This window comes from Camelina sativa, chromosome 12 (genome assembly GCF_000633955.1).
Source record: "Camelina sativa cultivar DH55 chromosome 12, Cs, whole genome shotgun sequence".
In the NCBI taxonomy this organism is placed as follows: domain Eukaryota; kingdom Viridiplantae; phylum Streptophyta; class Magnoliopsida; order Brassicales; family Brassicaceae; genus Camelina; species Camelina sativa.
The window spans coordinates 8055597-8081312 of NC_025696.1; the positions used below are offsets into that span (position 1 = coordinate 8055597).

Genomic DNA, 25716 nt, shown 5'->3' on the forward strand with positions numbered 1-25716 from the left:
GTAGACGAGAAGGAGCTATCGATCGGGGTTTGTAGTTTGGCGGTAACTCCCATCTCACCATCGGTGCTGTGTGTGTATGCTGTAGACGAGAAAAGACGAACGTTCTTGTGTCTCTACCATGTTTAAAATTATATCAAAGAAGTCAGAGAAGAAGAAGAAAAAAAACTTGGCAGGAAAAAAACCCTAATAATTTGTTTTGATACAAAAAAAAAAACCCTAATTAATTCATCGCAATAGAATTCTTACGAGTAATTTTTTGCAGGCAGAGGGATTGAAGAGTAGGTTAATAGAACGCTGAGACATTGTTGTGATTTTGATTAGTCGTGTGTCTCGTCTTTCGTCTTCCCCATCTATGTCTAGTTAGTACGCCCTGGAAACCTAGTAGAGAGATATTAATTATGAATATTTAATACCTAGAGGATATTAAGGCCCAAACTACTCCTAATTAACAAAAAAAAAATTATGAATATTTAGAGGATAACAAGTTTCAGGAAATAAATAATCAAATTATTTTCTTGCCAAAGTGTGTCTTACTTATTTTCATTCAGAAACCTAATCTTAAACCTAATTTTAAACCTAACCGTGATCTTAAATTTGTGCCAAAGTCAAAGTGTATTATATAGTGAGTTCTATTTCTCGATGAAGTCGAGTCTTTAATCATTTATAAGATACTAGGTAACAATCCGCACTATGTGTGGGATAAATCGATTTAAAAAAAATTATTATAAGTAAAATTATTATTTTAGAACCAATATTTGTTTGTGTCAAACATAATATGTAACTAAAGTTTTTATTTATTTATTCAAAGCTGCATTTTTTCGTGTAAAAAATATGTTTCACCCGTGAAATCTTTAAATGTGTAAAAGAAAATATTGATAAAATGTTACTTTTTATTGCAACATGTCTTTTGTGTGGTTTAAAAATCAAATTCATATATTTTATGTATTATTTTGTAATCATAACATTTTTGCATGTTTCTTATGTAATCAAAACAACATATACTAAATTACTCGGTAGTTTAATTAATTAATTTTATTATATGTTAGTAACAATCGGATTCTAAACTAAATTTTCTGAAGATAATCTAATTTATTGATTTAATAGTTGTGATTAGGCTATTTAAATCTTTTGAGTTAGTCGGTTTGTTAATATTTTCTATAAATAACAGATTATTACCCAAAAAACCATTATGAAAAAAATAATAAAATTTCAAATCAACGTATTCGTGTAAGAATATATTTCACATGTGAATTATGTGAACGTGGTAAACAAATATTTATAAAATGTTATAATTTATGGAAATATATATATTTTTGTGTACTTTAAAAATCAATTTTTTATATTTATGGTTAATTGAGTAACTATAACAATTTTTCATAATCTAATAATCACTCATTTTAAATATATTATGAGATTTTTTTTGGGTACTAAAGTTTATTTATAATGATTTAGGGTTATTGTCTCATTTCTTTTTAATAGCACATAGATTAATGTACAATTAACGCATTTATTCTTATTTGGTTATCAATATTTCCATTTTTTAATGAATAATCACACTAAATGTTGAGATTAATTAGTTTACATACTTAGATATATATAAATAATCACACATTATGATATCCTCTAAGTGTTATCATTTTTATATTTATTTATGAATATATATAAATCTATATTTATTGAGAATTAAGTTTCCTTTAATGAGTTGGAGATAATCCAGGGCTAATATATTTCTTCTTATAATCAATTATAATAACTATTGAAAGTTTGTTATTTAAAATATTATGGTAATAATACTAACATAAAAAATACTTTTTTATATGATTTTGTTAAAAGTTATATGTTTAATAAGTTATATGTTCTTTATTTTTATTAACTTTATATGTTTTATAGCATTTTTAGAATATTTTACTTATATTGATTTCTTAAAAATAATATAACTTTGACTTGTATATTTGTAAGTAAATTTTAGTGAAATTTTGACTTAAAATTGTATGTAATGATTTAATTAGTTTTAATATGTGATATTTAAATTTGTGTGAGAATTGATGATATATCTAATTTTTATTCAGTTAATTGCATTTTTTGAAAATATAATGGCATGCTAATGTAATTAAGTAGAAAATTTAAGCTTTTTTTGCTAAATGTGTCTCGAGCTCTCTAGCGGCGACACATCAGCTTTTTCAAGAGAATGCTTCTCTATTAATATATAGGAGATTATCGTTCTTACACAAGCGTATAAACAAAACTTTGAAATGCTCTTTTTTATAGAGAAATTAAGCTTGGTTTTTCACGTTCAAACCATACCTGATCACACAAACATTGGGGAGAGTGTGAAAGTTACGGTTACCGTGTAAGTCTATTTGTTGGGGTCTAAGCAACGAAAGTATCATAACACATATCGTACGTAAATATAATTAAAACATAGATTGAAAGAGAACATTGGATCTAAATGATAGCATGGGAAAACAAAGACAACGATAACAATTATGAGCTAGTGGAGAGGAAGCCAGTAAGGGAATTTCAAGTTCTTTAATGGAACGTTATCTCCAGTGCAGAAGGTAGTGCAAGTTTTTGTGGTGAGATCATAAACACCAAAGTTATTGCCCACAAAGTAGATGCAGTTAGGTTTGAGCCCGGGGGACGAGCTAGCCGGGACGCAAAAAGCCTCACTGTGTCCAACGAATATGCAAAGATCTCCAATGTCTTCAGTATAGATCATCGTCCTGCTGTTTTGGTACGATTGTTCCCCCTCTCTAAACACCATGAACTTTCTTGTTACGTGATTCAGTGTGTTGTCATCATAGTCCACCGAATCCTCGCCATACCTGCAAAGACACGATAGAGCCAATATGATACGATCGAGCAAAAGAATTGTGAATGAGATTTTGGTATGTTATAAAAACAAAAGCTATACCATTTGACGAGGAAAAGTTGGCCGGTGGGGGACTCCACAAGATGGTCTGTCCTGGAACATGCACTCACGTCCGCCAACTCTTGAAAGACCGACTTTGGGAGAGCGTCAAACTTGAATCTGTGTAAGTCGGGTATCTCAGAGTGGAGATCCAAACAGCACAAGAAGTTACCTCCGACAGTTGGGATGTAGAACCTTTTATCTTTCTTGGAAAACATGAGGCTCGATAAAGGGTTTACACAGTGAGGCGTGGTTTTGATGTTGATCCATTTACAGCTTCCAAAAGGCCTGCAAAGACTCAATTGAGATCCCGAAGATTTGACACCCACTACCCAGTTTTTATCTCGTGTAGGTAAAGATGACATGGCCAGGCTTTGGATTTGGGAACCCGTGGGTAGAGGAGGTAGATAAGCCTCCACGTTTTCTATTTTGGGGTCAGTGGGCTCGTAATATATGGCTGGACCATATGAACTAGTGGCGTTGTTATAGTAAAGCTCGACTTGCAATCCATCACGTGAAAATCCGACAGTCATCGCATCACAGACCTCTTCCTTTAGATCCTTGTCATTAATCAAGACTACCTTTTCATTGGGACTATTGTAATAATCGCATGTTGTTATGCGACCATCCGAGGAAGAATCTGGATTGTTAAGTATGTGGTCAATCAACAGAAACGGGTAGGCTGGTCTAGACGAGAAAGGCTGATTCACTTTAGTCTTATCATCCGAATCCAACCCGCTCGTGTAAGTTGTAGATGAGAACAGACGAACGTTTGTGGGTCTCTGCCTTACATATGTTCAAGTAGTCAGAGACAACAAATATAAAAGGTAAAAAGGAAAAGCAAAAGAGAAGCTTACGAGGATGTTTTTGCAGACAGAGGGCTTGAAGATTCGGTTGATTATAAGCCGTGACATTGTTGAAACTCTAAACTACGTGTGTGTGTATATATGTTGTTTCGTCCTCTCTAGTCTCTACCTCTGTCCGACTTGATATAAGAGAGAGAGTATCCTTGCTCACCAAGTACACTTCATAAAATGAATATTTAGAGAATAATTTGTTACAAGGAAATAAAATATTACGGGATCTGATTGGCTAATTAAGTTTTATTTTTTCTGTCATTCTTCTACTAACTCTAAAATCTGGAAATGAAATTATATTGAATCAAAAATAAACTTTGTAGATGAATAAAAAGGTTACATAATAAAAAAAGGTGAACGTCACTCTAGAAGCTGGACTGCACCTATAGAAGGAATGTTTTCCCTCAGTTTTTGAGTCAACGCGACACGAACAGTCATAACTCCAGCAGCTGGTCCACTGAGCCGAACCTTAACAATGTAACCATCAATCTCAACCAACTCAAGCCCCCCACCTCCAGTACCGGATAAGTACGGCCGTAACTCAGAGAGTACCTTAATTGAACAACAAAACCAAAAAAGGGCCCATTCAGATCGATTACAAAACACAAGACAGCTAAATTAAAAAACAAACTAAAACGTTTTAGAAAAAACCAAACCTTTTCGATGTTCTCATCGTTCAGCTCTAACCCTCCTGTCTCGGATTCAAGAAACTGCTCAACGGACATGATCTCTGGAATCTTGTCTCGGAGACGACTCTCGATCCCCATCTTCAACGTCATTGATGAGCTAGGACACGAGCCACAAGCTCCTTGCAGCTTTAAAACCACCACAAGCCCGTCGATCTCGTGCAGCGCCACGTTACCTCCGTCGGCCATTAGGGCAGGCCTTACTTCGTCTAGCACTCTCTCCACATTCTCTTCCGTTAACGGCATGACGCAGCTCACGTGACCAAACACTAAACCAAATCAAAACTACAGTTCTAAGAGATTGGTCCGGTTTTTGCAAATCAAAATAACAGAGTTCAAGTTCAAGTATTCATTACCTGTTCGTTTTCTCAAAGGTCGAGCGTGGTGAACGCAAGAAAAATGTATTCTTTGAAACTGACCCCTGAAGAATGTACTGCATTTGGAAGAGACCCCATAACTATCTGAAATTGAATTCTAAACACAATCGAAGGAGAAGATATCAGAAAAGAGTCAATTTTTTTGGTGAAGCTCGAAGAAACTGAACAAAACTACCTTAGAATTGAGAAGCGACGAGCGAAAATTAGGGTTCTTCTCAGCTGACGAGACAGAGAGGTTCATCGTTGCGATTCGGGTTTGACCCGAAACCGAACCCATTTGATCAATCCTCACTTTTCTGATTTACGATCGACTAAATTTTCAGGCTTTATCAAAACCCTTCTCGGAGATTGGGATAAATGAGTTTCGATTGAGCTCTTCTTTACCCCTGCGGAGAGAACAGAGTAACGAGTAGGCAAAAAAGAGAGAACTTTGCATTGGTGGATGATGATGGATGATGATACGTCTTGGAGATGATTTCATTTTGTGGCTAAGATTTTTTACAAACTCTAATAATAAAAAATATAAAATAACAATTTAATTATTGTTATAATTTATAATTAAGTATACTAATTTTGTTATAATCAGAGAATTATTGAACCCAATAAAAAACACCTTTCCACTTTATTATTTGACAGAGATTTACGAAACACTACAATTACAAAACAATAAAACTGGTCAAGAGTCCAGTTTGGATCCCACCCAACTAACTTCATATGTTCGCCATGTGATGTTTCTTGGGAACGTCAAGCAGTATACTTTAATAAGACAGTTTTGAAGTGTTTTTTTTTTTTTGTTTTTTTTGTTTTATCAAGGATGATGAATACAAGACTCAGGGTCATGCTTTCCACTGGCGCAACTCGAAGGAACCACATACATTTGTAGTATTCCTTTCCACTCTTGGCCCGGGTTCACCGTGATTGGTTTCTCGACAGCCGCGCTTTCCACCGTTACGAAACGCTTGAAGTCGTCAACTCCTAAATCGGACACTTTCTTGTCCCATGGATTCCACACAACTGCACATTATATAATTAGGAGGAATCATCGATCATTAGTACTAAAAAAACCCAAACTGTTTATAATGTGTCTATGTAATGTAAAGTTGACAAAACTATGTGTTTAATTACTTGAATCAACTTGTCCCTCCTTGTGTACAACAAGAGTCTTCTTTTTCTTATGGTCCACGATTCTTATGTTGTCTGGAGTGCTTAGGTACAACCTGTCAAGCTATTTTTTTATTGAAGGTGTAGCTTTTTAATTAGTGATGAAATATAAAACAAGTAAGGGTTGAAATTTGAACTGGCAAAAGGGAAAAAAGAAGGCTTACTTGAGAATTGAAAGTTATAACCTTCTCATGATCAGTGAAACGTGTTCTGTTCTTTTGTTGGTCAAGATAATCCAACTTGTGCAATCCTTCGACCTGGATTTCACTGAACACATACAAAACAACTGATTCAACGATTCAAAGATGAGATCTTATGTCTCGTTTCAAAAATGGGAGATTATGGACTCCTTGGATTACCTGATATTGGAAACAGCGAAATAGGGGTGAAGAGCAAATGTGAAGTTAAACGGCTTAGTGTCAGAATTCTTAACACGAGAAGTCAACGTCAAATCTCCATCATGTCCCAATTCTACTCTCAGTCTATACTCAAACCTGTAATTGGATACAGAGATCATCAAAACATTAGTCCACATTCTATGTTAAGAAAAATTCCTAATCAAAATGTTGAAAGAGAAAGAGAGATTTCAAGAATCTTGCTTGTGAGGCCAGATCTTCAAATCATCGTTGGATGATCGTAGGATCAGGTCAACGAAAGCATGAGAAGAAGTCTTTGATGGCAAAGGAGGTGGATTAGCCTCAACTTCCCAAAACCTCTGTCTTGCAAATCCATGTGAGGGAAGTGGACCGGTGTTACTATACTGCGCTTACACAAAAATCATTCCATTAACAAAAACAGATCATACTATTCAATGATTACAACAAAAAAAATATATATTTAAAAAAAAAACACATACTTGCGGAAACAATATTGGAATTCCTCCACGAATCGGTGTTGGAGGATTGAAGATAGCCTGCACAATACGTTAACACATGGTTTTAGATCTCTTCTCCTTTGGATAACAAATTAGTCAACTATTGTCTCATGGTTCGAATATAGGAGATAGAGTGAATGAGAAGTTACCTTACTACTCATAACAAGTAATTCTTCTCCCTTCTCATTCTTCCAAGAAGTTACTTGTCCTCCATACAAGTAAACCTGAACAAGCAAACAAAATGAATCAGAATCTGCATCAAGAAAAATGGACCTTGGAGTCTAAGGCAGCCACAAATCACTAATTTGCTAGTAAGGTTCTGTTCAAAAGATGATTGGAAACGATGTCTTCTGTACATGAGAACAACAAAAGATCTAAACCAAACAGAAGTAGTACCTCAAAAGATCGACCGCGATGGTCGCGGACGATGATCTTGTCGAGACCATTGATGCCTTTAGTCCGCTCAATGGGACGATGCTCGGTGGCCATGGCTACCACAGCAACCAGCAGAGCCCAGAAGAAGATCACAGATCCTAGATTTCCCTTATTCCCCATGGTGAATCGTCGTCCTAACCCTCCTTGGCTTGTTTAAATTATTGATAATTCTCTCTCTTTGTATATAAATAATACAAAGGAAAGTTATCAAAAACAAAAAAAAGAAAGTCAAAGAGTTAGCCTAAAAAACAGGAAATGAATTTCCCGTACAAATCCAGTAATCAAATATAGAAAAGACTTAATTATCTTGACCAAGAAAAGAAAAGTCTTAATTTGTCTACTCTTGCTCAAAAGTTTAGCCATAACGCCACATCTCTTGACCTTATTATTATCGACGCCAATATTTACTCTCCTGTTTAAGAGTCTCGTTCAATTATATACATCACATTTTAAATCTCTTTAAGCTATCACCATCTATATATACTCCCTCTGTTTCACAAAGAGTGTTATTTTGGAAAAAAAAATTTGTTACACAAAGAGTGCCATTCTACATTTCCAATGTGCTTTTTAATGCTATATTTTCTTTTTTACCCCTAAACCCAAAGCTATTTTCATTGAATTTAAACCATTAATTACTAATTAAATAGGGGCAAAATTGTATAATTCAAACTTTTCTTAATTTGTGTGCAATGTGTCAGAATGACACTCTTTGTGAAACAGAGGAGGTATAAAGTTACATTTTTCTCTTTTCTAGTGCAGCCACGTCAGCACTCCTTATTTAATATTTTGGGTTTTTTAGATTAAACTTAGCCCAAAGTTTTTGCAGAGAAAATTCAGGCCCACATGTTTTTCTATCCTATGGATTTAACCTATTTTTACCTCTTTTCCGCGCCGTCGACCATGCTCCATCTCCACCGGTTGCTCTTCTTCTTAACTCACGATCCATGGCGTTTCACCATTTGATGCGAATTCAAGGCTTCCAGTCCTCTACACTGTCGCTTATTCTTCCATGTCTTTCATCACAATTGCTACGGTTTCGTTCCTAACTGTTAATTATGATCTTCCATCTTCTCTGAGTTAATGGACAGTCCACTACTTCTTCCTTAAATTGTCGTAAGTCCTTCTATTATATAAAACAATTTCCCTGCCTCCTATATATCTTCGCTGTGTTTTCTTCATTTTTATGAGTGAAATTCAGGCGTAGCAGATTTCATATTAAGCTGCTACATCTCCGGGATTAAGTAACCATCTGTTCTCAATTGATTACAAGAGGCAACAATCTTAATATTTGACAGCGACGTGGGTTTTCGTCTCTTGGTCGGCCACATAACACAAGGTTCGCTCTGTTCTACTCCTTTTAGCGATTTATTTGTTGTTATAAGTTAATTTCGATACTATTAAACAGAGGAGAATGCAAGAGATTATGGCTCGACAAGGCATGTTAAAATTTCTTAATATACCTTTACTGATATCTGATTTCTTCTCAGATAACTTGTTTCCCTTGTGAGATCTTCACTAAACTGCATAATTTTGCAGGGTAAGCAGGGTGGTAATCAGCAAAATCCAGAGCAAGAGAAACAACAGGATGATGCTAGAAGGTGTGTATCCTTGTGTTTTAGTTGGCATTCATATATGATTTTTGTTCGGTTTGGAATTCTGTTTTTGAAGTAATGTATTGTCTGATTGGAACATTTTCGTGTAGTGAAGCTGATGAACGTAGACAAATGATGCTTAGTCAAATATTGTCTTCCCAAGCCAGAGAGAGAAGTAAGTCCCATCTAATATGTCTTGGGAGTTCAATTAGTTACTCTCCCTTCTTCCTTCATTAAGTCGCCAATATGATGATCTTCCAAAGCTCGAGGGAGACACAATATTGTGTTTATATATCTTTGATGCTTCTCTTTCTTCTTCTTTGTGCTCTATAGTTGCTCGAATTGCCCTGGTAAAACCTGAGAAAGCTAGAGGTGTAGAGGATGTTATTTTGAGGGCTGCTCAAATGGGACAGATAGTTGAAAAGGTAATGATCCAGACGCTTTTCCATTTCGTAATTCTTACGTATCATATTATCCATCTAATAGTTATTGAAATACTCTGTTTGCTTTACAGGTTTCTGAGGAGCGGCTTATTACACTGTTGGAACAAATAAACAGCCAAACTGCAAAACAAACGAAAGTCACGGTACAGTTTACACAATCCTCTGAAAAAACAAGTTATTAAAACATGTCTTGCCTTAACCATCAATATCATTGAGTTTAAGTTTATCTCTCGGATGTGTTTACAGATCCATAGGCGCCGCGGGGTGGATGACGATTAGGAAGAAGGATATTATGCTGTACTCTGAACATCTATGGGGCATCTCACTATTGAATATTATTGTGAAACTAAAGGTATCACACGACATACATAGATGATTGAATGTGAAAATGTATTTAATTTATGGTAAAGGAATTGATCATTCAACCTATCAGAACCTTGGGGATATCTTTAATAGATTAATTAGTTATTTATGTAACTAATATACATATGTTTGTCTAGAAATATAGTATGATTTTATATAAAGAAATTTCGATTAAGTCCTTTATGATAACAGTATAGAGTTTAAATTTAAGAGAAATTTAAAGGGTGATCTAAGCAATAATTTGTAGGTGAAATTTTTTAAGAGAAAGCGACAACCATGCACCATTTTTATTTGTATAAGTGTCTCAGTTAACCTATCAATTAATCTTATACTATTTTAATTTTTTTATATGATAATAATCTAAGATGAGTTTTTACAATCCAAAGCTTTCTAGAAATAATTTTTGTTTATTTTATAGTAATAACTAAAAAGCTCAAACGTCTAATTGACTAATCAGACACCTAGACCTTAGGTGTATCACTATAAAAAATTTCTTGGTTTCGTGATAATCAAGTATAATCGACAAAAAAAATAGTGCTACAGAAAACTTCGATTAGTGCTTCAGCATGTTCTAACTTCAATAACAAAAACGAAAAGCGAGTGAATGAAGCTTTTTGGCTCCTTAATATCCAAGAAGTTGAACATGTTCCTATCTTAACACGTTTGGTAAAGTTGTACTGCAAAATATAATACACATGAATATGAATAGTGGGTGCGAACGGTGATTATAGAATTTCAAACGGTGATTATAGAATTTTAAAGTAACTAATATCACTTTAATTAAACGAACACAAATTCGTGACAGAAATAGTATCAAATCAACTGATCAAGCATGGACCAAATATATAAAATAACATATAGGGTTTCGCTCATCATTATCAAAAAAGAGGAAGGAAGAACACATGACATGCACGCACGACTTTGTTGACCCTAATGGTCAAAGACTGCCATTTGCCTCCACGTCTCTTCTTTAATTTTTATGTTTCTAAGGTTAAAAATGTATAATCATATAGTATCTTTATGGTCTCAGAATTCCAAAATACTATTTTTTAAGATCCAATCATTTGAGTATATAAGAATATTAGTTGCTAAAATTATTATCTAATATATTTCGTTTTTCTATGTTTTTCTTTCAATATGCTATACATGAATTATGATCAGTTTCTTTTCTACTACATCAGGATAAGACTAATGTTTTAAGATTTATTTGTTCTTATAAGTTAATTTTGATACTAGAATAAAGAGAGTCTTTTGATATCTTCGATTATTATTTGGGTTTGGATTGGTAGCTAATTCTCCATTAGAAATTCTTTATTATTTTACAAATATATTCTTAACCTAAAACTACATTCGTAGATAGATATGTCAGTCTTCGCCTATATAGTGTTTTTACGCACATGGTTTGAGGAAATGGTTCTGCGACTCCACAAAGATCAAAGACGATAAAATAAAAGCGGTTGCCAAGTTATATTCACTCGAGACAAAGTCAATAGTAAGCATAGTAGGTCGATCCATGCCCACCGGTTCAACTCTGATGAAGAAGAGATCTCTCTCAAGTATTCTAGATCAGCTGTTTCGGTTAGTCTTTCATATATCCTTCCTCTGAAATTTTATAGAACCAAGTATAGGTGTACGAAGACATAGTTTCATATATTTTTGGAACCTGCGTTCCACCTTGCAAACAACCATGTAGGGTGTTTATATTAAACTCCTTGCGTTTTCTATATTCCTAAATGTTTTCTATAGATTTCTTGCTATAGTCATTTCTTCAACTTACACTTGGCCTTACGCTTCTCTTCTAACAAATATGAAGTTCGTACCAACAAATCCTAGGAAGGATTCTCCGTTTCTGGCCTGCTCGAAAAGTTAAAAAATGTGGGACAACTCATGGGTGTTGATTTCCTTCTCATTGACGAAAAGGTTCCTCAATCTCCATTCTCCTCTTGATTCATTCTTAATTATGTACTTACCCTTTTGTTAATATTTCCCTCTTTTCCAATCTACTTTGATGCAAGGCTCCATTTACGTCACCCACCTTCCTAAATTCGAACATGCTCTGCGTGATCGAGCTATGTATATAATATCCGCCTTTGACGTCACTAGAAGCAACACCCATGTCAAATTGTCGGATTTCCACTTTTATATACGGTTCACACCAGCCACTTTTTTTGAAGAGGTAGAAGAGTCTTTCTGTGTTATTCCAAAAGAGTTTTTCCGCTTAAGGACTCATGAAGAGTTAGTGTCACTGGCGAACACCAATACGGAGCTCCCAGGTTTGTCTAAGTTTTGTAGTTCCAAATATGTAGATAATCATTGAAAAGTTTCTCAACTTCGTTGCATCTATAGTATATTTTCCTGGAAATTAAATGTTAAACTATATGGTTTTGCTCTTATTAGATGTCATGGGCGAAGTAGTTTCCACCAAAACTAATGGGATGTCACAAACTTTGGAGAGGATGTTAGTCCATCTGCGTCTTGAAAGGTTTTCCCTCATTGTCTTTCATCAAAGTCTCATCTAATTCTCACGATATAGAACTTCTCCTCTCCATTTATGCATTTTACTACCTTCACCACATGTTGCCTTTTGTTATAGTGGTCAGAATGTCCGTCTAAGTGCATTTGACGACCAAGCAACCTCATTGGAGAAGGTCTTTAGCAAGAATGATGAGGGGACTTATATACTCTTAGCGACCAATATAAACCCAAAGATTATTGCAGGTGAAGCAGTTCATGTTCATAATTATTTGACGTCAATAAAATGTGCACTTTGTTTTCAAATATTATGTCATTTCTAACCCAACCATACTCTCCAGATGAACTTTTTCTTAATGCTACGTCTGGGACCAAGTTTTATTCTGATGGAGACTTGACAACGACACAAGAGTTCGCTGAAAGGTATTGGAAGAGTTGTTTGAAATCCTGTGTATTTGACTCACACATTCAATCTTAATATTCGACCTACACCAACGCCTAGCAACACCACCAAACAGGTTGAAGGGGAGAGCCATTTACACAACCATCACCAAACACAAACAAGGTAAAAGATGCAGACACTGTTAGAACACGAAACAAATACTCAACTAAGAGTTCCACATTTAGTTCCCCACATAACATCAATGTTTGTAAATAAAATCGCCCCCAACAAAAGCTCCCCAAAACTATTAAAAAAGAGCAAAAACAGAACTATTTCAAAATTAATACAAACGCAAACAAAAACTAACAAAAAAAAAAAGAAAACAAAAATCACAATTAATGAAAACAAAAACAGAAACGGCCCTAATGAATCAAAAAGACAAAACAAAACCGACCTCCAAAAAATAACAATTAATTAATTAGAGAATCAAAGGTAAGAAGACACTTAAATAATTTAAAAACACAACTCGAATTAATAGTTCCGTTCAATGAAGAAACCAAGGAAGAACCAATTACCCATAAGCGATGGGAAGCCAAGGCAAAATCAACCAAACAAACGAGAAAATAATACTGTTCAGCATCGATACAATGGATAGTTTAAAATTTGAGCTCCAATCCTTCTACTGTCCTCTAGATCAGAAAATGAATTAACTCCTTCCCGTTCAAATGGAGATAATATTATTAGGCCTAAAGAGATAATTAACTCCTTCCCGTTCAAATAGAGATAATATAACATCTTCAAATAAATAAAATCCATTGTTGACCCAATAGACCACTAGATTTTAAGGCCAGAATTGATATTTGGGTCCAATCAATGTAACAAAATAAAAAACCCACCAAAAAGCCAAATGTAAACAATTTAAAAACATTATTAAAAATTAAACAAACTCACACTCCCAATGTAAGTCAATGAGGTAAGCATTGACAAACAATCCTCAGACATTGAAGGGGGTGTATTGAAACAATGATTTTGGAGGATTCTATAGGATTTAGTAAATTTGGAATTTTGATAGATTTTAGGGAAGTTAATATGATTTATTGTAAAAAAATTTCAAATTCCACCTAAAACCATGAGATTTGGATTTCAGTATTTTTAACTAAAAAAATTCTCTCAAATACTCTAGAATCCCTAAAACTTATTAAAATCCAAATCCACAAACTGTTTTGAATAACATTAGATTTTTAAATCATCAGTTTAATAACAATGGATTTCAGGAGACTTTTTAAAATCCATGATTGAATAACATAGGATTTAGGATTTGTAACTTTTATACAAATCACCTAAAATGTCAAGTTGAATACACCCTCTGAGTTAAATACAATAAACAATCAATCTAACCAAACACACACAAAAAAAGGAAAAAAAAAACTAAAAAAACAATTACAACCACAAATCAACATATACAATAAAACCATATAATTAGGAAATTTAAAAACATGAAATACAAAACCAAATTTCAAAATAAACACAACTACTTACTAACAAATTTGTAAAACTTCTCACTATAATCTACTTAATGCAAAAAAAACACCAAATAAAAAACAAAACCACAATATAAAAAACAACAGAAACAAAGAAAAGAAAGTGAATACCTGATACAAACAAAAATTTTAAATACTAAAAAATTGTTTAAAAAAGAAACCAAACAAACCATAATCTAACTACGAGAGAAAAAATTAGACTAAATTAGCTGAAAAAACATAGAAGGACAAATAAACCAACAAAAGAGCAAAACAAATTAACAAAAGACCAAAAGAAAACATACTAACAACATAACCTGACGAAAAGAGGAAAATACATAACTAAAAAAACAAATTAACAAACAACCGAAAAAACACTCTCGTCAATTGCTAGTATCTTATATAATATCTTTTTATATACTTCATTTTATTTATATCTTATATGGTGTTTACTTTTAAAATAATAAATTTCACATTGTTACAAAAATATATTTCTTCAAACTTTTAGTTTTAACATATAATATACTTCCTAATGAAAGCATATACCATATAACCTAATTAAAACAAAAAAAAAAGTTTTTCTACTTTTAAAATAAAAATTGAAGCCAAATTAATTTATGATAGACTAATTTAAAAATAGAAAATATGTTCTAATATATTTAAATTATCACATTGTATTCAATAATCATATATATTATATTAAAGACACAACTCAGATAAAATTAAATTATATTTAATATTCTATAAGTTACAGTTTGACTGTCTTTAAAACGCATATACTAAAAGAAAATAAAAATAACATAATTGCTTAATCACCCCATGAAATAATAGAAAACTATAGTTTCACAAAATAATTTAATGGTAATTATATTATTTATTTTAAAGTTATTAGAAAATAGAGATAATATATAATCCAAAAACATTAATCATTGGTGATTCTTCTGTCACCTTTTTAAAAACATTAAATTTGACACATTTTTCTTTTCATGAATTTTATCCAAAATTTAATGTGAGATATAGTATAAGATATTTCAAAAAAAATTATGACATGAGCCATATTTTAATATGCATAATTCTAAAAAAAAATATATTAAGGGTGATTACAAGATTAGAGAGTATATACTGGAACATATGATAAATCGTGATACACTTATTAGTTATTCAAAATAATTATTGGTGATTCTTCTGCTACCTTTAAAAGAACATTAAATTTGATACATTTTCCTTTTCATGAATTTTATCCAAAATTTAATGCGAGATATAGTGTAAGATATTTTTAAAAAAAATTACGACATGACCCATATTTTAATATGCATTATTCCAAAAAAAATATATTAAGGATGATTACAAGATTAGAGAGTAAATATTTCAAAATGATCATTGGTGATTCTTCTGTTACCTTGTAAAACATATTGTCTAGATTCATAATCTCATTAGTATAGTACAAAATTCAAGTTTTAAAAGTTTAGTTTATTGATTGGATGAATTTGAGTCGGTCTGAATTTTTTTCTCACATATCGTATTTTAAAATCATCAAAATCTGATGGAAAAGTCAACATATAGATATTATAAGTAAAAATATAGTTAATTAAAAAAAATATTAGATGTAAGTTAAAATAAATTAGAAATGTATTTATGTCAGAAAAATAATAGGAATGTATCTATTCTTGATATCAATTTTTCTGATTTTGTCTTCCCTTCCATCTACACCAATTGACATGTTGGAGATTTCATTTTTTTATAATTAAAAAACTATAATGAATAAGAATAGAGACAATGACCGATAAATAACCGATCATCATAGAAGTATAACACATTTTAAGCATTCATATAGAGTTTCTAATTCACAAGAAATTTGTTAGGAGGCTAATTGAAGAAAATCAAACCATAGCAACATATATTGTGGAGTCAAAAAGAAAATCAAATATTAAGATTGAGTTAAAGAATATATAAAGTTGTAAAACCACTCGCAAAGAGATAAATATTTATCAATTATTTTTATTTATGATTGAGACTAAAACTTAATTTTTATTTATTTATTTTCATGGTTAATGAGTTTCGTTAATAATTTTCTGGTTATAGAGATCTAGCGAATCATCATATAAGTCTTCACCGCATCCATATATTAAAGCTTTGGAAAAGATGTAGGGAAAGATGAAATTTATCTAGAAATATTTCTAAACTATTTTCAATACTCAATTTTCGTTTTGAATGTCTGATAGATGGTCTCTACACAAACCTCATGTGTGCTAAGACTATCTCCAATATATATTCTATTTTTTACTCTAAAATAGAGCATAATTTTTTTCAATGTATATAAAATAGAGTTAGTATAAAAAAGCATTATTGCATATAGAGTAATCCTACCGTTTACTCTATTTTAGAGTAAAATATAAAGTAGGGTTAGAGCAAATGTTACTCTATAACAGAGTATTGACTTTAAAATAGAGTAGGGTTGGAGATGCTCTAAGAACCTAAAAATTTATCACAAAATAATAAAATCCAAAACAATAAAACTTTGAGGGATTTAATTACTTCAGTCCAAAAAATTTCCGATATGTTTTGTTTATTTTATTTTGCGTCCAAACATTAAAAACCATATATAAAGGAACACATATTAAACATTTTTAAAAAAATCATATTAAAAAAATCCAATTCAAAAATATATTTGTAAATTTAAGGTATATCATAATTAATGAAAATAAAATTAAATATAGCTCGTGCATCGCGCGAGCCTATTTCTAGTAAAATTATAAGATTTGGATTTTTGTATTTTTTAACTAAATAAATATAACCAAATCTTCCAGAATTCCTCAAAATAATTAAAATCTAAATCCACAAATTATTTTGAATAAAAGTAGATTTAAGGTAGATTCTTCAATCATTAGTTTAATAAAGTGGATTTCATTAGATTTATTTTAAATCCGTGATTAAATAACATAATATTTGTAAATTTTACAGAAATCACTGAAAATGTCAAGTTAAATACACTATCTCTAAGTATATTTGATATACACGAATACATTTGTATAATTGATTTTCCATTGGTTCATCTTAAAAAACATTTTTAGTTATGACCCGTGACTTATGATAATCGAGAGATACATTTTATATTTAAGAAAAAACCAAGTTGGATGTTGTAATAATTATTATTTTCAACAAAACAAAAAAAGAGTTAGAACTTCATTTTATGCAAGTGGTGCAATGCTATACTGCATAGTTTATGAAAAAGGAAGTTGCATACTGCATAGCTTTTGATGAGCCTATTTTTCTCTTTGCTTCTCTCTTGTCTCACTTACATACTAAAGTATATGCTAAGTTGCTAATGTTACTAGTCTTTCATAATAAGAAACCTAGCAATAGTATTTCAGTGACAGACTGACAGTATTCATACAAAAGAGAGTCAAAAACCTAGAATTATAAAGTTGTAGAATACAAACATTACTTGTTATTGCATCAAATGTGACATTGCGTCATTTTATAACTAAGACCTTCACGCTAAGTCCTAAAAGGTTACAGCTTTGAAATAGCTAATCACTCAATTTGCAATTTGACAACCTACTCTGTTTTAGTAGTTGACTTTAGTTTACTTGACTTTAGTCAAGATGATGAGTGAATGCCTTTTTGTTTTCTCCATTGTAATTTCTTGTTATTGTTGTCAATTAGAATCAATTTCTTGTCACGTAGGTGATTGTTGGCGGTGGTGTTGGTGGTGGATTCTCTGCTGGAGGAGCTGCATCGAGTGGAGGTGGAGGTGGTGCGGGTGACTCTGCAACTGCCCCTAAGGAAGATGAGAAGACGAAAGAAGAATCAGAAGAGGAAGAAGGAGACTTTGGATGTGTTTTAGTTTTCTCTTTGGTTAAGATGGAAATAGTAACTTGAGAGGTTTTAGTTTGAGCTACCAATTTTTTTGTGGTGTGTTTCTTCTATTGTCATGTGATATTATGCTACATTGCTTTAAATTCTAATATAATGACAAGTTTCTCTTTCGATCATATCATACTTTGGCTTCCTCTTAGAGTCTTAGTAGAAGAATGAAAAATGTTATTTCCTCAAAACAGAGTGATGAAAAACAGATAAATTCTGTAGCAAATGAGACAATTGCTGAAGAGGGAGGCCTTATTGACGATAAACATGTAATACTTGGCTTCGGTAGTAATACTGTCGAAAGAAAGTTTCGAATTGTCTTGGTGAAAAATCCACAAGCCAGTTACAACAAATCTGAAGTAAACTACTGATACATTTATGAATATTTACGAACATGCCACACAATCATCACAACGGCTATGCTATGGTAAATATTCCAAGTAAACATCCTTCACAATCATCTAAAATCTTCCTCAATGAATATCCAGCTTTCATGGAAAGCGAATTGTATTGAGTAAATCCGAGTCAGCCACTACTTTCAACTCAGAAGAGCCACTCATCATCTCGATTCTTGATTTTCTGCGAGAAACAACCAACCAAAATATGTCATTCTTGATCCCATATACCAATCATTTTAAGTCTACTAATCAGTCTTGTGCTACACCGCTTATTTCTAGCATAGCAAGTCTAATAGTTTACTTTGCCCTGTTACGGCCTATACAACATCAAGAGGAAGAAACTCTTTTTGTTTCAAAGATTATAGATTGTGCACCTGCCTATTCGAACTTGACTAGAGTTGAGGAATTTTAGTACCTTCACTAAAAGACTGCTCCAACCTAGTAACAATATGTTTCCCATATGTGTATTTCTTCAATGCAGATGCATGCATTCTGACTCGGCTGAACAATGTTGCACGCTGATCAGCTGTACATGTCTCGAATATCTTCTGCACCACATAGTTTCCGTACTGATCCTTCATCAGCATCTGATAAAAGTGGCTTACAGTTAATATCCAATCAGTTAAAGAAGAAAATGTATCAGGTTTGGTCCACAAGCTCTCACCAATAGACTATCATAACTCTCGTCAGGCCCTGCAATCTCTTTGATGATGAGGTCACGCTCAATTCGACCACCATACTCCAGACACTTCTCTATAACATTTGATGCAAATTTATGTAGACTAAGCTGCACGATGTGCCCTGATAGTTTTCTCACGATTCTCTCTCTTTCTTCAGACGTTCCTTTCTCCAAGACATGCTGCAAAATAGCAATTTTGGTTTGAAGTGGTGATCAGATGAAACTAACTGTGGGATTTTGGTCTAATTTGACTTCAGTTAATGTTCTGTAAGTTTAGATGGTACACATACCTGTGTGACATAATTACCATATTGGTCCTTGGAAAGGACACATACTGATTCCAGTATCTCCTCGGTAATGAACTGACACTGATGCTCATGTGAGCAACGCTCCAAAAGCCTCTATAAGGATGGGAAAAGAAAATATGAAACATGGTTCTTGAGTAACAATGAGAAAAACCAAGAACATGAGAAGGAAAAATCGTATAACCAAAGTGCTTAAGTACCTGTATGACACGACAACCATAAGGATGCATAGAGAGCGAGGAAACTTGACCACGGAAAGCATATAGCATGAACCCAACTCTGTCTGTCGGGATGTTCTCAATGCATTTCTGGATCACATGGTTTCCATTTTGGTCTCGAACACATCTCATGACCTGCCCATCAAGTTCACGTGCTAAACGAACTCTCTGGTCAGGTTCTATGACATCAAGAGCCTAACACCACAACAAAGTTTCACTCAATGAGCCAATTGTTTTAACAAAGTCCAATTTCAAACAACAAGTAGCGATTTTTGTACCTTTTGTATTACTCGACAACCATACATCTGCAGACTAAGTGGTAGTATCTGCCCCATGAGTTGATCCGCAAGTTCCTTTCTCTGTGATGAGTTTCCGTACTCAAAAAACTGAAACAGAATCGCAAAAAAAAAATCAATAAAAGGGGTAGAGCCTGACAAGAATCTGTAAGACATAGGATCGAGTAGGAACAAACCTTCTGAATGACATAATTACCAAACACATCTGTCATTAGTTTGCAAGCATGAGGAATAACTTCTCTAAAGACAGCTGCTTTTTCTTCTGGATTACAATTTTCGAGCTTTTGCTGAATGAATCGGCTCCCATGTTGATCCGCACTGAAAGGAAACAAGATTATACTCAAGTTTGTTATCATCAAATTAGGAAGAAACCCAAGACAAGACACAAGACTCTAGAAAGAAAGATAAAAACATGCCTGAACTCAACAATGTGTCCTGTGATGTCAGATAAACCAAACCTCCTGCCTTTCCCAGATTTCAGCTCTTCAAGAAAATTGCACAACCGTGGGCCATTCGCACTTTCCAAGCTCCCTTGTTGCTGCCATCCAGGATATGCCTCGACATAAGGAACATGACCAGGTGAAGGAGGAGGGGCGAGCTGTGTAGGAAGATACTGCACCATAATGCCCATACTTGGCTGGATTCCATAATAACTAACACCCATTCCCGTTCTACCCATATTAGAGTTACTTGGCCCTCTTATTTGTGGAAGGAACTTCGGATCATCTTTTTGAGACTTAGGAGCATTCTTGTGGTTCCTAGGAGCCAGCGGTTCCATCTGCCCGAACGACTGTTGACAATACTGCATATACATAGGATCTGGAAAAGAAGGTTGTCCCGCATACTGCATTTCACCTCCGTGGACAACACTTCCTGCACTTGGCGCAGACAATTGAGGGATAAAATCTGGACTGACAATAAGTGGAACAGAACCATGGGAAGGGTATCCAGGCATAAACTGAGGGATCATGTTGGTGTATGGTCCATAACCATACTGAGGAGAATAAGCAGCAGGAGATTGCATGTTATACACATGAGCTGGTGAAGTCATATAAGCCGCTTGGGTAGCAGTGTAAAGAAGAGGTGGCGTAAAACCTGAAGACTGAAGCACAGGCTGACCATCACCAGAGAACTTGTAAGGTTGTCCATAATGAAACTGTCCAGTCCCGGTAACTGCATCATTTACGCCATTAGAACCTATTTTGCCGCCACCTTGAATCCAAGTTGCATTATTTTGCTGTTGGTGCAGCTGCCTTTCTGGCCTTGTATACCTTGGTTCTCGAGGATATTTAGCCGTTCCGGATCCAGATATGTTAGTATTCTTCAATTCAGAAATGATAGCAGATCCATCAGAACTCTTCTCAATGCCAGTGGAAGCATTCGCCGCTGAAGCAGCATTATCTTTGACCATGACATCATCTGATATCTCCGAGAAGTTACCACCCTCATCCGCTGTGTTCATTTCACCATTTGAAGAGTTAGACCGACTATGTTGAGGGGTCGGCACAGAAGAACTATCATCCTGCAATGAAAAGAGATTCAATTATAACTTATTATAGTGCTAAGGAATGACATTTCACTACTCACAACCAAGTTACTAATGAGTACTAAAGGTGAGGAAGCGAAGCCGAACCTGACTGAAATCGTCCAAACCTTGAGAACCAGGGGAAAGACGAATGTCCAACCCATTAGTCCTATCTGAAACACTATTAACAGAGAACTGTTGGGAGCTTTCATTCTCAGATACTTCCTTATGAGTAGAAAGTGTACCTTGGGACAAATGATTGGGAGAATTAACTTTATTCAATCCCTTGTTACTTCTAAATCTACCTACATGATTGTCTATGAACTGATACTCAGTAGGGTAATAAATAGGTGGAGAAGGTATGCGGTTAAGGCTGTGTTTAGAAGAATGAGTAGTCACGGTGTAACCGGAGCCGGCCTGTCTTGACAATAGATAATCGACAGCTAGAAAAGATCCCTCCATGCTCGGTGGAGCACTTCCACTTCGATTAGGCACAGAAACCTGCCTAGAATTAGACCATCTTTCATTGCTTCCGGACATCCTAATAGGATTCTCAGTTGCCATTACTTCAAGGGTATTGCTCTTCTACACCAAAGAAGGTAGCTTTATAACGCAAGCACCTGAAGAAAGATGAAAAAAAAGCTCCCTTTTACACAAATTTGTCATCAATGAAATCAAAATCACCAGAAAATAATGAAATTTAAACAAGTAAATAAGCAAATAGGTTCTCAAGTTTAGAACTTTAAGTAAAGAACAGAGAAGAAACAAGAGCAAAACCTCAACAAGTCTAAGACAACAAGCTAGAAGCAGATATACATGACCATGTAAATGGTCCACGCATTAGGTAGAGATTAAAAAAAAGAGAAACCCAAAAGAGAGGCAGAGAGAGAGAGACAAGAAACAGAGTGTAAGTAGAACGAACGGAACTGAATCCCAAATAAAAAGAAAACAGAGCAGAAGGGGTGTACGGGGAGAGTGAGGTGAGTTGATTGACTGAGCACTTACCAGAAGATGATTATTGAGGAGGAAGGAAAAAAGATTCACTGTTAAAAAACCCTAGATTCTGGTGCTCAGAGAGAGAGAGACAAGGAGGAAGGAGGAGAGAGAAATGAAGTGACCATGGTTGGCTAAGTCAGTGCTGATTTTAAAATGTTTGGATTTTTTTCCGGTAATGGCAAAAATAAAAATCCATATTTTCCACCATTACGGATCCTTTCTTTTTCCGCGAAGGTTATGGAGTTTGACTTTCCTTACCAATCCTATTTTTTCTCCTTTTTTCTTTTTTTTTTCTTTTCATTCTAGACATTTTTACGTTTTTTAAGTCATGGTTAGTCTAACTACAAATGTCTTTTAATCAATAGTTGTAGTCAAAATATCATAAAACTAGATTAAGATCCGTGCTAGATCACAGATTAAAATTCATTTTGTTTATATTGCATTTTTTATATAAAATATAATTTATGTTATTGTTTTTAAAAGTTTTTTTTGGATAAAATATTATGCAATAAAATCATATGCTAAATATGAAGATTCGAAAAAATACATATTTTGTAAGTTTTATATTGTTAATGATTCTAGATAAGTACCCATGCTATAACACTGGTTAAATTTTATTTCGTAATTTATTTTGTAACTCACTATTTAACTTGTAACCAATCTATCTATAAATTTCGTAATCTATCTTATGGTTAATGTTGTGGTCTATCGATAAAATCTGTGGAAAATAAATTTGTAATATTGTGTTTAAAGATCTTTGGAAACAACGTGATATAGAACTAAAATCTTCAAAAATGCAGTTTGGAATATCCATGATTTTATCTGTTACTATTAATATATCAATTATCAATTTGGAATATTCATAATATTTAAGTGTAACCATTAATATTAATATATGAATTAATCTATAACCTATCAATAATCTATTTGTAATCATTTATTAAAAATATAAAATCTACAAAAACTATGTTGTTTACTTCCCTTTTATTAAAAAGGGATATCACTTAAAATATTTGATTGAATACACTTCTAAATAATTTCTAAAATCTTTTCCAAAGCTAATAGCATGTTGAAATTTGATAATTAGTTACTACGTACTATGCTTAATACATTCTTAGTAATATTAACCAAAGCTTATCATAAAACCTCAAGTATTAAACCAGCAGCAAGAATAACTGAAACAACAAAATTTATATATTATCAAAGTAACAATTTTATTGAGAGAATAAAACTAATCCAACAAAAAATAAAGTTGAATTCAATTGCTAAAAGAAGCGTGTCTGATTTTTGTAAAAGAGTATAAGATTCATAGCTAAAACCGGACATATACCCAAATCCGATCAATTCCTAACCTTTTTGACTTTGTGTGTGTTCCCAAAGAGCCCACACAAGCCGTAGAAACTTGCACTCACATTTTGCTGATTTGCTCTGTCCAAAAGTCAGACAAAAAAAGTTGGTGTCTGTCAACTAAAACCTGAGATGCGGGTTTTTATAATGATCCATTTGAATAATCATTCATCATCTCTTATCATCATATCATAAAACAGATTTTGGATTACTGTTGATTGTTCCTAATTTTTCATAGTTCATTGAACTTTCTTTTGGATTACTTTTTCATGATGATATTCTCATGTTTTTGTAATTACCATTTTATCTTGTATAGATTTGATCAGAAGCAGATCAAAAATATAATGGTTCTAAGTTCTAGAAGAATGTAAACTACACTTATCGGCCACACTCTTTAGTCTTTACCTTTAAATTTTAGATTTTATTTGTTTTAAAACTAGTCCAATTGATTTTATAAAGCTAAACTGGTTGACTTTGGTCATACTCTAAACAACTGTGAATGCGATGTTATGGAATGAGGTACTTTAAATGGCTTCAACGTAGTAATATCCAAGCAGACGTTATGTATCTATCTTCCATTTAATTTAAGAAAAAAAAAAAAAAAAAAANTACCAACACTAAATCACAATTAACAAAATAAACCTACTTTTAATTTAAAAAAAAAAAAAAAAAAAAAGAACTAGTATCCATCACGATCTTAACAAATGGAAATTTCTTTTGTATTTTGTGTACTTGTATAAAGTCATATACAAATAAATGTCATTGAAACCATGTTTTTGGGTTATGGTTGATACATTTTTCAGAAGAAAACTGTCTACTACGTTCATTACCATCCAAATGGACCAATGATAAGACAGTTGAAAGACGAATATTCTGTTTTCATCTCACTATTTCGTACAAACTCTTTTAATAGTCTAATCTATTGATGCATTTTTTTTTTGGGCTCATGATGCTAGGAGACGCCTCAAACTTCCATGTACTCATTTCTAAGTACTTCAAAGGGTCAGGCTTCCTAAATATAAAACTTAATTTGAATAATTAAGTAAGGAGTAGTAATGGCCTAATGGGCAATGGACAACAGCAACTAAAACAAAATTAAAAATAAAATTAGTGTTTGATAAGCAGATCCTTCGCCGTCGTGGAAGGCACAAAGCGGCGACTGTCATGAATAGTCAAGAAGTGCGATGACAGAGCTAAAAAAAACTTTATTTTGATACTGATACCCTCCACTTGGACTAGTTTTATTTCTCATTTGCCCATACATTATAAAAATAAAAATGAATACTCTTTTGTTGTTTTTAATGATTGAAGGTGGCTATACAAAAAAATAAGGTTTCAGAGTCGTGAAGCCAACTCAAATCCAATAGAAAATAGAAATGTAGATTCTTTTGGGAGTTTTATATCACTTTGTTTAATAACAATAAATTAATAGAAATTATTGTAGAAAATAGAAAGCCAAGTGTTTAATAATGTTGTTGTAGTCCTTCTCCTCTCTCTCTCTCTCTTGGTTTCGAATTCACTGGAGGAAGACTTGTTGGTTTTCACCAAAAAGTCTCTTCCTTTATTTCAATCAAACTCAAAGAGAAAGAAAGAGAGAGAGAGAAAGAGAAAACGAATCAGGGGGAAGTAGTAGTAGTACTAGTCCTCAGGTATAAAAACAAGGAAACCAAAACGATCTGAATCGTCGTCTTCCACTAATGTGTGTCCATGTTTTTAAAGACTAAAGTTTTGTTTTTCTTTCCTTAAAAGCAAAAAAGGAAACTTTCCCTCTTGTGTGTCTCTCTCTCTCTTTTGACCCTCTCACATTCGTTGAATCCACTCTTCTTCTTTTTTTTTACCCTAGATCTTAACGAAGAGGATCAAATTCGACTACTTTGAGATCTGGGTTCGGATAAAGATTCTATCTTTCTGCATTACACCGTTTCGATTCAGCTCGAGGTAACTGTATTTTGACTCTTTTCAACTGATGTTGCTCGCTACAGTCTCACCATTTTTTTTTTTTTTTTTTTTTT

General features: G+C 33.3%; 7 protein-coding genes across 9 annotated transcripts in view; 3 read left to right on the forward strand and 4 right to left on the reverse strand.

Annotated features, from left to right (window-relative positions):
- LOC104730823 lies at positions 2399 to 3950 on the reverse strand. Its single transcript, XM_010450047.2, has 3 exons — positions 3769 to 3950; positions 2915 to 3693; positions 2399 to 2825 (listed from the first exon to the last, which is right to left on the reverse strand). Exons 1-3 carry the CDS (start codon positions 3823 to 3825, stop codon positions 2492 to 2494), a joined length of 1170 nt encoding a protein of 389 aa, XP_010448349.1. The 5' UTR covers positions 3826 to 3950; the 3' UTR covers positions 2399 to 2491.
- LOC104730822 (nifU-like protein 3, chloroplastic) lies at positions 4045 to 5293 on the reverse strand. The gene is made up of 4 exons (XM_010450046.2): positions 5007 to 5293; positions 4811 to 4928; positions 4425 to 4723; positions 4045 to 4320 (listed from the first exon to the last, which is right to left on the reverse strand). Exons 1-4 carry the CDS (start codon positions 5106 to 5108, stop codon positions 4129 to 4131), a joined length of 711 nt encoding a protein of 236 aa, XP_010448348.1. The 5' UTR covers positions 5109 to 5293; the 3' UTR covers positions 4045 to 4128.
- Positions 5425 to 7657, reverse strand: LOC104730824 (putative glucose-6-phosphate 1-epimerase). The gene is made up of 8 exons (XM_010450048.2): positions 7263 to 7657; positions 7016 to 7090; positions 6849 to 6905; positions 6592 to 6752; positions 6352 to 6486; positions 6157 to 6259; positions 5957 to 6056; positions 5425 to 5845 (listed from the first exon to the last, which is right to left on the reverse strand). The coding sequence occupies exons 1-8, from the start codon at positions 7419 to 7421 to the stop codon at positions 5640 to 5642; spliced, it is 996 nt and encodes a 331-aa protein (XP_010448350.1). The 5' UTR covers positions 7422 to 7657; the 3' UTR covers positions 5425 to 5639.
- On the forward strand, positions 8246 to 9817 carry LOC104733297 (DNA-binding protein DDB_G0278111-like). The gene is made up of 7 exons (XM_010452884.1): positions 8246 to 8334; positions 8707 to 8737; positions 8838 to 8899; positions 9004 to 9068; positions 9227 to 9318; positions 9408 to 9479; positions 9583 to 9817. The coding sequence occupies exons 1-7, from the start codon at positions 8246 to 8248 to the stop codon at positions 9613 to 9615; spliced, it is 444 nt and encodes a 147-aa protein (XP_010451186.1). The 3' UTR covers positions 9616 to 9817.
- LOC104730825 lies at positions 10991 to 12821 on the forward strand. Of its 2 annotated transcripts, XM_019233914.1 has the most exons (7): positions 10991 to 11277; positions 11513 to 11619; positions 11715 to 11972; positions 12097 to 12181; positions 12293 to 12417; positions 12513 to 12594; positions 12690 to 12821. In XM_019233914.1, the coding sequence occupies exons 3-7, from the start codon at positions 11771 to 11773 to the stop codon at positions 12757 to 12759; spliced, it is 564 nt and encodes a 187-aa protein (XP_019089459.1). In that variant the 5' UTR covers positions 10991 to 11277; positions 11513 to 11619; positions 11715 to 11770; the 3' UTR covers positions 12760 to 12821. The 2 variants fall into 2 exon arrangements, with proteins under 2 accessions (XP_019089459.1, XP_019089458.1); XM_019233913.1 differs by lacking the exons at positions 10991 to 11277; positions 11513 to 11619 and having other exon boundaries at positions 11626 to 11972.
- On the reverse strand, positions 18217 to 22509 carry LOC104730827 (pumilio homolog 6, chloroplastic). The gene is made up of 10 exons (XM_010450051.2): positions 22367 to 22509; positions 21470 to 21981; positions 20253 to 21358; positions 20013 to 20154; positions 19819 to 19926; positions 19523 to 19735; positions 19308 to 19418; positions 19003 to 19197; positions 18754 to 18925; positions 18217 to 18519 (listed from the first exon to the last, which is right to left on the reverse strand). The coding sequence occupies exons 2-10, from the start codon at positions 21923 to 21925 to the stop codon at positions 18500 to 18502; spliced, it is 2523 nt and encodes an 840-aa protein (XP_010448353.1). The 5' UTR covers positions 21926 to 21981; positions 22367 to 22509; the 3' UTR covers positions 18217 to 18499.
- LOC104730828 overlaps positions 25187 to 25716 on the forward strand; it is a 4097-nt gene continuing 3567 nt past the window's right edge. Inside the window, exons 1-2 of one of the 2 annotated variants that reach the window (XM_010450055.2) lie at positions 25187 to 25403; positions 25548 to 25642. The gene's annotated coding sequence lies outside the window, so the exon portion shown is untranslated. The remainder of the gene's footprint in view (positions 25404 to 25547; positions 25643 to 25716) is intronic. The other variant, XM_010450056.2, reaches the window with a different exon arrangement.